At 46.0% G+C, this 11185-nt stretch overlaps 1 protein-coding gene across 2 annotated transcripts in view; it reads right to left on the minus strand.

The window, feature by feature from the left end:
- Positions 1-11185, minus strand: part of Kcnh1 (potassium voltage-gated channel subfamily H member 1) — a 348705-nt gene that overhangs the window by 298177 nt on the left and 39343 nt on the right. For both annotated transcript variants that reach the window (XM_008824811.2, XM_008824812.2), the window contains exon 3: positions 7724-7830. In XM_008824811.2, coding sequence (XP_008823033.1) covers positions 7724-7830 — 107 coding nt within the window. The remainder of the gene's footprint in view (positions 1-7723; positions 7831-11185) is intronic.

The raw sequence follows: 11185 nt of genomic DNA on the forward strand, positions 1-11185 counted from the left end.
GTGGGTGGTTCCTAAGGAATGGTACCTAAGGTCGTCCTCTGGTCTCCACACACGTGCACACATAGGTGCATGCACACTCCCATACACACATGAACACACACACAGAAGAGAAGGGCATTTCAAACCGGAAAGAGGTGCTGAAATGTTTGCTAAACAGTAGCAGGACAACTAAACAAGCAATGGAGAAAGTAAGTTTAAAAGCCAACCTCACATGATACATAAGAATAAATTCCAAATCATTTATACTCTAAAAAATATTTGAATACAACTCTGAGGGAACCAGAAGGAGACAATGGAAGACGAGTTTGTTATTTGGGGAAGAAACGTTTCCTAACTGTTATATAAAAAACTCAGAAACATAAAGGACGGTGCTGACATGGCTATTTTCCACTTCCGTGTGTGTGGTTTTTTTTAAGTCCCTAAAAGTAAAAGGAAATTCCAATAAGGAAAATTTATTTCAATATGTGTTTGATTGACTGTTGATATCCATTACTTAATAGCAGTTCTTCATGGAAAAAAGAAAGTCATCATGCAGAATATGGGCAAAATAGGATTGCTTTACCAATTAGGTTTGTCTCCACACTAGGCTGTCTGCTCCTGAAAGGCAGGGTCCACTTCCTGTGTGAGGATCTCTGAAGCTCGGGGATGTGGCCAGGGATGAGCCTGCAACAATCAAGTGCTTGGGCGGCAGCTTGTCCCGTAAGCATTGGCTCAGCACAACTGATGCAGGACGCCTCTCCCTCCTGCGTTTCTCTAACTGGAATGTCTCTCCAAAGCTCTCCAAAGACCCCAACGCCAGCCACACCACAAACGGTGGAGCCTCACACTCTTGGGGGTTGGGGAGGGTACACAGACCGCAATGGGGAGACGCCACTGGGGAGGGAGCGTGAGGGCTGCACGGAGGCTGTAATGCTGCTACTCAGAGGTAATGCTTGATTTTCCTGTTTGGAAAAGGAAGAAACCTAATAGGCCAAGCACGAGAGTGAGCATGCAAATTGGCTCATTCACCATGAATGTCCTCAGTGTAAGAAAAATCACGTGGCCTCCTGAATATGAAGTTACATTACAAAAGATGCGGCACTTTAGAAATGCCAGATTTTCAGATTGACCAATGGAAAGATTTTTTTTTTTTTTTTTTTTTTTGGTTTTTTTTACCCAGGGCCTTGTGCTTGCTAGGCAAGTGGGCAGTTTATAAATGCCATATTTTCAGATTGGCCAACTGAAAGATTTTTTTTTTTTTTTTTTTTTGGTCTTTTTTGAGCCCCAGCTGTCCTGGAACTCACTATGGAGACCAGGCTGGCCTTGAACTCACAGAGATCTGCCTGCCTCTGCCCCCCAAGTGCTGGGATTAAAGGCATGCGCCACCACGCCCGGCTCAGAAAGAAATCTTTTAAATAATACATCCTTCAACATAGGGAAAAACACCTCATACTCATTCCAAACCGCACCACTGAAGCCTTTTGCTGATTACTCCCAATTCCCACAAAGGGAGGACAAAAGCCTGTAAGTTGACGATACAATTGGAAGGAAGAACCAAGCTAAAGAGCTTATTAATGGGGCTGAGGAGAAGATCCGCTCAGTGGTAAAGTGCTTGCCAGGCAAACAGGCAGACCAGAGCTCAGATCCCCAGCACGCGTGTAAAAGCCGGGTGAGCATGGCAGCTACCTCCAAGTCTTGCACTAGAGAGGCAGTGATATGGGGATCCCCAGCGCAAGTTGGCTAGTTAATCTAGACAGCATCTGTGAGCTCCAGGTACAGAAAAGGACCCTACCTCAATAAATAAAGTGGAGATCAAGAAAAAAAAACACCTGATGATGTCAACTTCAGACCTCCACATGCACACCCATATATATGCATGTGTACGCACATACAATTGTGCACCTACAAACATGTAAGGATTCACACACACATGCATACGTAGGGTTTTTCTTTAAGCTTATAAACACCAGTAAGAAAATCATTAGAATTAAATAGACTAGGAAGGCCTAGAATCTGACATTGTAACACAAAAAAAGGTTAGTTAAAATTGAGAGGCTTGAGAGATGACTCAGTGGCTAAGAGCACCGGCTGCTCTTGAAGAGAACCTAGGTTTGGTTCCCAGCACCCACATGGTGGCTAATGGCCATCCTTAATGTCAGTTCCAAGGGATCCAACATCCTCTTCTGGCCTCTGCAGACATTGGGTGACATGGATACACTTACATACATGCAGGCAGAACATACATACACATAAAATAAAAAATAATTTTAAAATATTGTTAAATTAGATAAAAAAGATAATTCAATCTCATTAGCATTAAAATTTGATAAACAAAAATGTAATTGTAGGAAGTTTGATCATTTAAAAGTTAGACTATTCAGGGGCTGGAGACATATCTCGGCAGTTAAGAACACTGGTTCTGCTTGCAGAAGACCCAGGTTCGAATCCCAGCACCTACATGGCAGCAAACAACTGTCTGTAACTCCAGTCCCAGGGGATCCAACAGCCTCTTCTGACCTCTGTGGGCATTGCATGACATGGGTGCACTGACCTACATGCAGACAATACACGCATACACATAAAATAAATAAATAAATATATTTTTTTAAGTTTAAAAAAAAAGATAAAAGAGAGCCAGGCCTGGTGGCACACTCCTTTAATCCGAGCATTCAGGAGGCAGAGACAGGCACATCACTATGAGATCAAGGCTAGTTTAATCTACATAGCAAGTTCCAGGCCAGCTAGGGCTACAGGGAGACCCTGTCTCAGAGAGAGAGAGAGAGAGAGAGAGAGAGAGAACTTCCCTGAGCGTAAGAATGCTGCTTAAAGGGTTCTTAGCTCAAAACGACTTCCTAGGAAAGTGTTCTCTCAGATTCGGCCATTGAGGTATACAGAGCCCACGACAGCTTTGATGAAGGAGGTCAGGTTATATCTGAAGCTAGCAGCAGAACTTGGCATCATCAACATGGTGCTGGTTTTTTAGGCATGCAAAACACAAGAATTACGGGGTCAAGGATGCTTACACCGAGGTTCCAGAAAGCTGCTGAGGCCAAGCACATGTAGCAGGGTCTGGTTCCCTGTATAGAGGCCCTGGGAAGCCATTCCAGGAAAACTGAGCAGGTGAAACCTAGGGTGCAAGGGAGAACCCAGGACGTTGGCGATACCAGGACCATGCGATGCCCACCAAAGAGAGTTGCAGGCACAGAGCAGGGCCAAACCAAGGGAGAGGTCATATGTGCTATAAGCAGCAGAGCTGTCCAGGGCCTCTGCAGCCCTCCACCATGCTGTCATAAGGCCCTGGTGATTTCATCATGAGTCCCAAATGTCGGACATGGAGCTGTAAGGCTTGGCACTTTGGCCACTGGGTCTTCCCTTCCCAATCTCTTCTTCCCTGCTTTTGGAGTAGATATGCTTACTCTGTGCCTTAGCATGTTAGACATATGTACCTTGATTTCTTGAGTTCGTTGTTATTGTTGATATTTTATTTTTACTTTACAGGACTAACGATTAGGAAATTGTCTTGGGTCTCAGAAGAAGCTTTGGATTTGGGGCTTTTGAAGTGCTGCGACTGTTAGGGACAAAGGAACTTTTGAAACTGGAATGAACGCCCAGTGCTTTGCAAGATCTCCCTGAGCCTGCGGAGGGCAGAGGCAGAGTGCTGTCACTGAGTGTGAAACGTCCCCCATAAGTGTGTGTATTCGAACACTTGGTCCCAGATGCTGACACTATTTTGGAAAGGCTGTGGAACCTTTAGGAGGTGGACCCTCACCAGAAGAAACGAGTTACTGGGGTGGATCTTAGTTGCATAGCCAAGCTCCACTTCCTGCTGGTGCTCTTCAGGACAGTCGATTTGACATGACTGGATGCCTCACACCCCCACCACCATGGGGCGGCCTCCTGCCATACCTCTGAAACTGAGTCAAAATAAACCCTTCCTCCCTTAAGAAAAGGAAAGAAATTTATTTCTAATTTTATTTATGAAGTTTTTAATGATGTATCTATCTTTTGATAAACAATAGATTGTTATTTTTAAATTGGATATATATGTCAAAATCTCAGACAAAAGCTAACAGTAAATACCAAAAAATTAATAATGTGTTAGTGTTCCTCTGACTGCTGCTGCTGATTTTCTTCTCTGTATATCCCTTCAGGAATTCCCTGTGATAGAAATGCACTTTTAGAAATAAGGGAGAAAAATAAATATTTTTTGAAATAGTGATATTTTACTTTTTAAAATCTTAGTAGACTTTTCCCTCGTGGGATCTTAAAGTACTGGAAGTATTGGTTTCAAGTCTTATTCTACTGACCAGCAAGTTTGAAAACAAAAGCAAACTCTCCCCGACAGAGGTGAGAAGAAAGGAGAGCCCCTCCTCCCCTCCCTAGGCTGGGGCCTCCTCAGCTTCTCCTCTCCCAGGGCCACACAGCCCTAAGCTGCTCACACACCTCACCTCGCTGGGCTCCAGCTCCAACACTCTCTCTGAATCACAGTTTTCTATCACTCGCTTGTTTCTTGGTAACTATTAAAATCCTTTCAAAGTCCCTAACAAAAGTCACCAACCACCTTCTCCATGCCGGACTCCCAGGCAGATAACGACCTTTCTTACCTCAGTCTAGAAATTGAATTCTTGACCACCAGTGCAAGGTTCCTGCTTCCGGGGCTTCCCTGTGACCCGTGGCATGAGCCAGTCACAGGTCTCCACAGACAAGGTCCCTGCTTCCAGCCTCATCCCACTGCCCCTCGGACATCTATCACCTGAAACCTGAAACGCCTCTTCCACGAACCAATCGCCGTGTCTCCAGGACGACTCCTAACAGTCTATCTCCAGCCTGTCTTAATGCCATCCATCCCCACCTCTAGCAGGAGCCAGATTTCAAAAATGAAATCTAATGATGTGCTTATACTGTTTAAGATCCCCAATGACCTCCCCTCCCCTCTTGTCACTGCTGCTATTCAGGACAGATTCTAAATTCCTTGCCTTGGCCCTTCCTAACCTATCCAGCCTAACTGGTTAGCTGTCCCTTATTTTATTTGCTTATTTATAAACTTATTTAAGTCAAGGTCTTTTGTAGTCCAGGCTAGCCTTGAACTTGTTATGTAGCAAAGGGTGATCTTAAACTTCTAATTCTCCTCTCTCCACCCGCTTCGTGCTGGGATTACAGGTATCCGCCACTACACCCAATGCTCCCCCTCCCATGTATTCACATATTTACAAAATGAGTTTTTTGGAGGGTAGATTTGTTTGATTTTGATGGGGGTCTTTGCTATTGTTCTGTTATTTGGGTTTGGTTTTGTTTTGTTTTGTTTGAAACAGGATCTCACTATGTAGCTCTGGCTAACCCAAAACTCAATATGTAGACCAGGCTGGCCTTGCACTTAGAGCACTCCTCTGCCTTTGTCTCCTGAGTGCTGGGATCACAGGCATGGGCCACCATTCCTAGTCACTCCATGAGTTTTGATGGAGCACTTTCTATGTGTGAGGCAGTACACATGGGGATTCAGCCATGACAGATGCACACCCTTGAGGCCTGGACCCTGTCCTCACTAGAGCCGCTTTCCATCCTGGCTACACGGAATGTGCTGTATGGCCAGTAGCATTGGCAGCACTAGATCTCAGACCCTTCCCCAGACTCACATCTCTGCCTTTCTATTCTCGGCTGAGCTCCTACACAGGTCCAAGTTTAAGAAGCACTGCTCTCAGACTCTTGAGCCCCCACTGCCTGTCCCCCCGACCCCCGGCTTCCCTATCTTTAACTCTGACATATCCTTCAGTTTCTAAATGGATTTCATGTCTGTTAAAAGGAGCTCCCTCACTGACCTAGTACAGGGTTAAGTGACCCACCTACATGATGTCACTATCAGAGCATCATGTTTATACTGTGGTGGTCGCACCAACACCTGAGAGTGTTATAAAGGCAGACAGGGCATCTGTCCTTCAGTGTGTGTATCCTTAGCAGAGAGCCAGTATCCGATGCAGCTAACTGATAAAAAACTATTGAAACAAACATAGAGCCCGATACAACTATGTAACTCCCAGGTTTATGAAAGCATTCAGTTTCTAAACGCTCGGGAGAGGATGGGATTTGGAAGCAGGTGGGAGGCAGTGATCGGGTTCCTAGGAAGAAAGCAGCATTATCATCATCAATTCCTCAATTTGATGCCTCAAGTTTTATGCTCAGGACTAAGTGTACACAGGCTCTGCTGACTCACTGGACAGTTCTGTGTAAAGAAGAAAAGCCCTATGCTAGTGCAGATGCAGTTCTAGACCTGGGCGCACGGAGGACACAACAAGCAAACCAAGCTGCTTTCCACGTGTCCCCATGTAAGGTAGAGCCTACACAAACATGTGATAGCCATGTCATGTGCCCACAATTAGACCGAAAGACTGGCCAGGGGAACAAACACTGAACATGAGGTCCTGGCACCACATGACACCGAATGAGGAATTTAATTTTCAGCAATGCGCACTTGGCAGGGCTTAGAGAATCAACAATTTCAAATAGTCCAGAATCATGCGAAGTTTATTTGCTAGAAGTGAACATCAGATGCGACCATAGTTACTCTTGAAGAGGTTTAACATCAACCTCGCAGCAAAGCCCAGGTCAACATGCCACTTACGAGACTGTTATCTGTCCCTCCATAAGCCCACCACCACCTCCGCAGTGGGGAGAGAGGCTGGTCCTGTAGCCCCGTCAGATGAATTAGTTGGCTTACAAGGAGAGTTCTTGCCTTCCTGAAGTTCTAAACTTCCAATACCAGAATCTCTCCAGTGCAGTGAGATGCCCACATGCAGGGCCTCCACCCCATGGACCCCAGGGGAGACCCCTTTCCATCTTTTACTTCTGGGCCCTTGTCCATGGAAGGAATGAAAAGTGAAATCAGTAACACTTTAAACTATGTTTGTCTCTTTTTGTGGCAACATGGCCTAGTTTGTTTCTTCATTGCTGTAACAAAACACTCTGACCACTACCAACTTGGGGAGGAAAGGGTTTATTCAGCTTACATCTCCCAGGTCACAGTTCATCAGGGAACTCAGGGTAGGAACCTGGAGGCAGGAGCTGGAGCATAGGCCATGGAGGAATGCTGCTTACTGGCTTGCTCCCTGGCTCACGCTCAGCCTGCTTTCTTACGCAACACAGGCCCACCTGTCCAGGGGTGGCACCACCCACAGTGGGCTGGGGGCTGGGCCCTTCCACATCACTCATCAAGAAGATGCCCCACAGACATGGTCACAGGCCAGTCCAATAGAGGAAATTCCCCAGTTGAGGCTCCCTCAACCCAGGTGTGTCAAGTTGACACTAAAGCTATCCAACACACATGTGTAGTTGAATTTGGGCACGTTAAATGCATAGTCTAATGAGGCTTAAAAACTCCCAAGTAAAATCCATGGTCTGTGCTCCAGGTTCCCGCCCTGAGCTCCCGCCTTGGCTTCCCTCAATGGCGGACTGTGGGCTGTGAGCCGAGGTGAACCCTTTCCTTCCCAAGTTGGTTTTGGTGAGTGTTTTTATCACAGCAACAGAAAGTAATTAGGACAGGCCAGCAGGAAATAAATAAATAAGCCAACAGGAAAATCACTAACTCCTGACAGAAAAATGGATGGAGTCTTAACTGGGTAGGGGTATAAATGGCTTCTGGTAGCTAGTTGATGGGAAGACAGAACCAAGACAGCCACAGCGGGGAGGCCGTGTTTGACTCGGCCACAGGCGCAAAGGCGCAGCGCGCATGCAGCTCAGGTCTGATACTCACTGTTCTTCTTGTACATAAGAATCTCAAAGGAATTCATCTCATAGTTCTCAAAGGTCTGGCGCACCTTCTCGATCGTGTCTGTGTCAGTCAGCTCTCCATACATAAAACTGAAAACCAGAGAGCCCAGGTTAGCAAGTCAGCAAGTAGCTATCAGTCTGCAAGCAGGTGTTAAAGATCTCATCTCCACCCACACTGCTGTACACTGTGGGACATACATGCACATGTACACACCTGCACACACACATGCACGCACACATGTGCACATGTGAACACACATGCATGCACACACAGTGAAGACATTTTTTAAATTTTAAAACTAACTGATTTGACTATGCCAAACAAACTCCATCTCTACCCCTAAGACGTTAATGAGAAATACATGCAAGAAATCAGTAGCTCAATAAACAGAAGCATGCCATGGCATGGAACACACTCTGGTTGGCCAGCCAACGCTTCCTGGAAACAGAGACAAGTAAGGGCTCAGAGTAGAAGAAATGAGCTTCAAAAAGCAGGAAAAAGAACACATCAGGCATGTATGTGCCACGGTACAAAAGAGGCCAACTCCAGACATTTCCATGTGACAGGACTGCAGACAGGGAAGGGAAATTCTGCAGTAAAACAACACAGAGAATTAAGAATGGCCAGATGACAGAGAAGACTGTGACTTTCCAAGGCTGGGATGTGCCCGAGCTTCCATCTGTACACGGCTGGAGGACGCGGGAGGGTTTTAAGCAGAGGAGAAATAAAGTCAGATTTCATTTTAAAAACACAGCTCCAGGAGGTTTCTGATAAAGAAGGCTGGGTGCATTTGGACTACAGACTTTCCCTCTTCTAATTCCAAACTAGATAAAGAGAAGGAAAGAAAAAGCTTTAGCAGCCAAACAAGAAAAGGTGCCACCTGATGCTCTAACACTGACAGAGGGAGGAACTGAAGCTTCTGCCGCTGCCCACAGCTTGTTCGCGCCTCCTCAACCCTCCAAAACAGACCAACAGCACTGGGTTTAAAAACTGAGAGAATAAAACCCTACAGCGCTTTAATGATACATCTCCCTGCTGCCAGATTTGGAGAAAAGCAGCCTAAAGGTGAAAATACACAACGTGTAAAGTCTAGAGAAACCTCAGGGCAGTCAAAGCAGCTGACAAACCCTATTTCTCAGCAGAGGCAGAAAAGCTGCCAGGACCGCCCTGTATCCTGGGCTGCACACTTGGTAAGGCCTGCTCACCAAGGCCCGTCCTTCCAGGAGCAGAATATAACCCCGCCCCCAAACACACACACACAAGGAGGGCGAACCAGGCACAGGTCACTAACATAACTATGCAAGAGGAGATGAGCAGAAGCTGACTCCTCCCACGATGCATCCTCGCTCCACCAAGCACCCCTCGTGGACCTCAGGCCTTCAGGCAACAACAATGGTATCCTTCCACCAGGCTTCGTAATGCAGAAACAGGGCCATGGACTTGGATGGTACAGTTCCCATCTTCTAAAACTGCACTCCGAATATAATCCAGCTTTTCCTTGACAAACCTCAGAATCAGAGAATTTTGGCATTACAAAGAACCTCAAACAACTTGAAACTAAACCACCAGTTGACACTGGGCTCAGCTTGTCGCTGGAGTAGCCTTGGGCTCACTCCAGGCTTCCCACCTCTGTGCTCTGAGAGGAAAGAACCCTAGCTGCTGGTTTACTGAATTCAGTGTCATTTTGTTATTTTATGTTCCTTCTCGCCCACTGAGACCTGTAGCCATGTGTGGCTGTCCTTGCGTAGATCTCACAGAGCACCTGGCTTTGGGGCTATAGTCTTAAGCTTGGAAATTTCTCTACAAAGAAAAATAGATCAAGACTAAATTAGCCCAGCCTGGGGACAAGATGGCTTCTCCTCTCTGTCTTCCTGAGTTGTTTTCTAAATAAGCGACCTTCTGTACACACGGCAGCTTCAGCACAAGGCAAACAGATCCCCAGGGAGCTGTCTCCATGGACAGGAAGCACAGAGGGGCACCCAGCTTTCACTGGGCTAACGGACATCTTCAAGCTGTAGTTCACTGGTAGGTGAGCTTTCCTTTATCTGGACATTATAATGTCTGCAGTACAGGAAACGAGCCCCACCCCTCCCCCCAGGCTACCAGGACTAGGGCAGACACAGGAGGTGCATGCTCTGCCATTAGAGTTGCTTAGACTGGGTATAAAAGAAAAGTTGGCACAATTAGCAGGATATTCTATGTTTCCCTGAAGGTGAATGGACAGACAAGGATGGATACTCAGCAGAGAACAGCCCACAGAGAAGAGAACCACACTGACTGGAGACATAATTTCCAAGTCTTTGAGCAGTGAGGAGAAAAGCCTTAAACTGTCCATTTGTCAGCTCAAAAATCTAAAATTTAAGAAAATCAAAATAGTTTCCAAACATTCAGTACTCTCTATCAAGCACAGTTATCCAGCTGATTTAATGTATGAAGATGGCTTCTGAAAACAGAAGGCAGTGCTAGTCGGACAGGAGTCTCCACACTCCATAGATAATGCCTGGTCAGACTTCTCCATATCCCGTGATGAGTTTATTTCTTGATCTGGCAGATGTAGTTAATGATTCCACTCCATGCAGACACCACAGAAGATGGAAGAGAATAAGCAGCCAGAGGCTGTGCTGAGCTGAGATCTGGCCAGGACAGCACAGGAACATCTGCCAGAATCCAGGCTACGTGCCAGCTCAGCGCCTTGAAGATGCTTTAAAGCAGCTTTTCTAATGTCCAGGCCCAAGGGTAGTATGGTAACCGTGTCAGATACACAGACCGTGCTGTGTAACAGAACAAATTACACAGCACTGGCTTTCCTTTAGAGAACTCTGGCTGAGGAGAAGCTCTCTGAACAAGGTCATTGCCTCTTACCTTGTAGTTACTCTCTGTAAATGTTCATAAAGTTGAAGATTGGTCGAGTGCTTGCCTAATATGCACAAGGCTCCGGGTTCAATCCCCAGCACTGCATAAACTGAACATACTAACACGTGCTTGTAATCCCAGCACTCAGGAGGCTGATGCAGGTCAATCGGAAGTTGAAGGTCATTTCTGACTATATGGCACATTCAAGGCCATAATACAGAGACCCGTCTCAGCTAATTCACTAATTTTTAACTTACTCATCAAAACCTGCATTTCATTTTCATTAGATTTTCTTTGATCTTCTCTCACACTAAATTCTACCTTAAACCTCACGAACTTTAAGTTCACATTCTATATATTTTTCCTAGTCTTTCTGGGTTTCCTGCATCTTACTAGCGTCAGAATTGTGAGCTGTCTTTTGTCGTTGTTGGTTTTCCCAACACATGCTTTGAACTACAAAAGACAAGACAAGAATTCCAAAAAGCCCACAGAACAATATCAAGACGGTTCTGAACCAGAGCACGCCCTTTCCGTCCTCAAGGAGACGGTGCCACGGTGCCCTCCCCGAGCCCCCCCACAGTGCCCTCCCGA

The sequence above is a fragment of the Nannospalax galili genome, unplaced genomic scaffold (assembly GCF_000622305.1).
Source record: "Nannospalax galili isolate Female #2095 unplaced genomic scaffold, S.galili_v1.0 scaffold648, whole genome shotgun sequence".
Taxonomy (NCBI): domain Eukaryota; kingdom Metazoa; phylum Chordata; class Mammalia; order Rodentia; family Spalacidae; genus Nannospalax; species Nannospalax galili.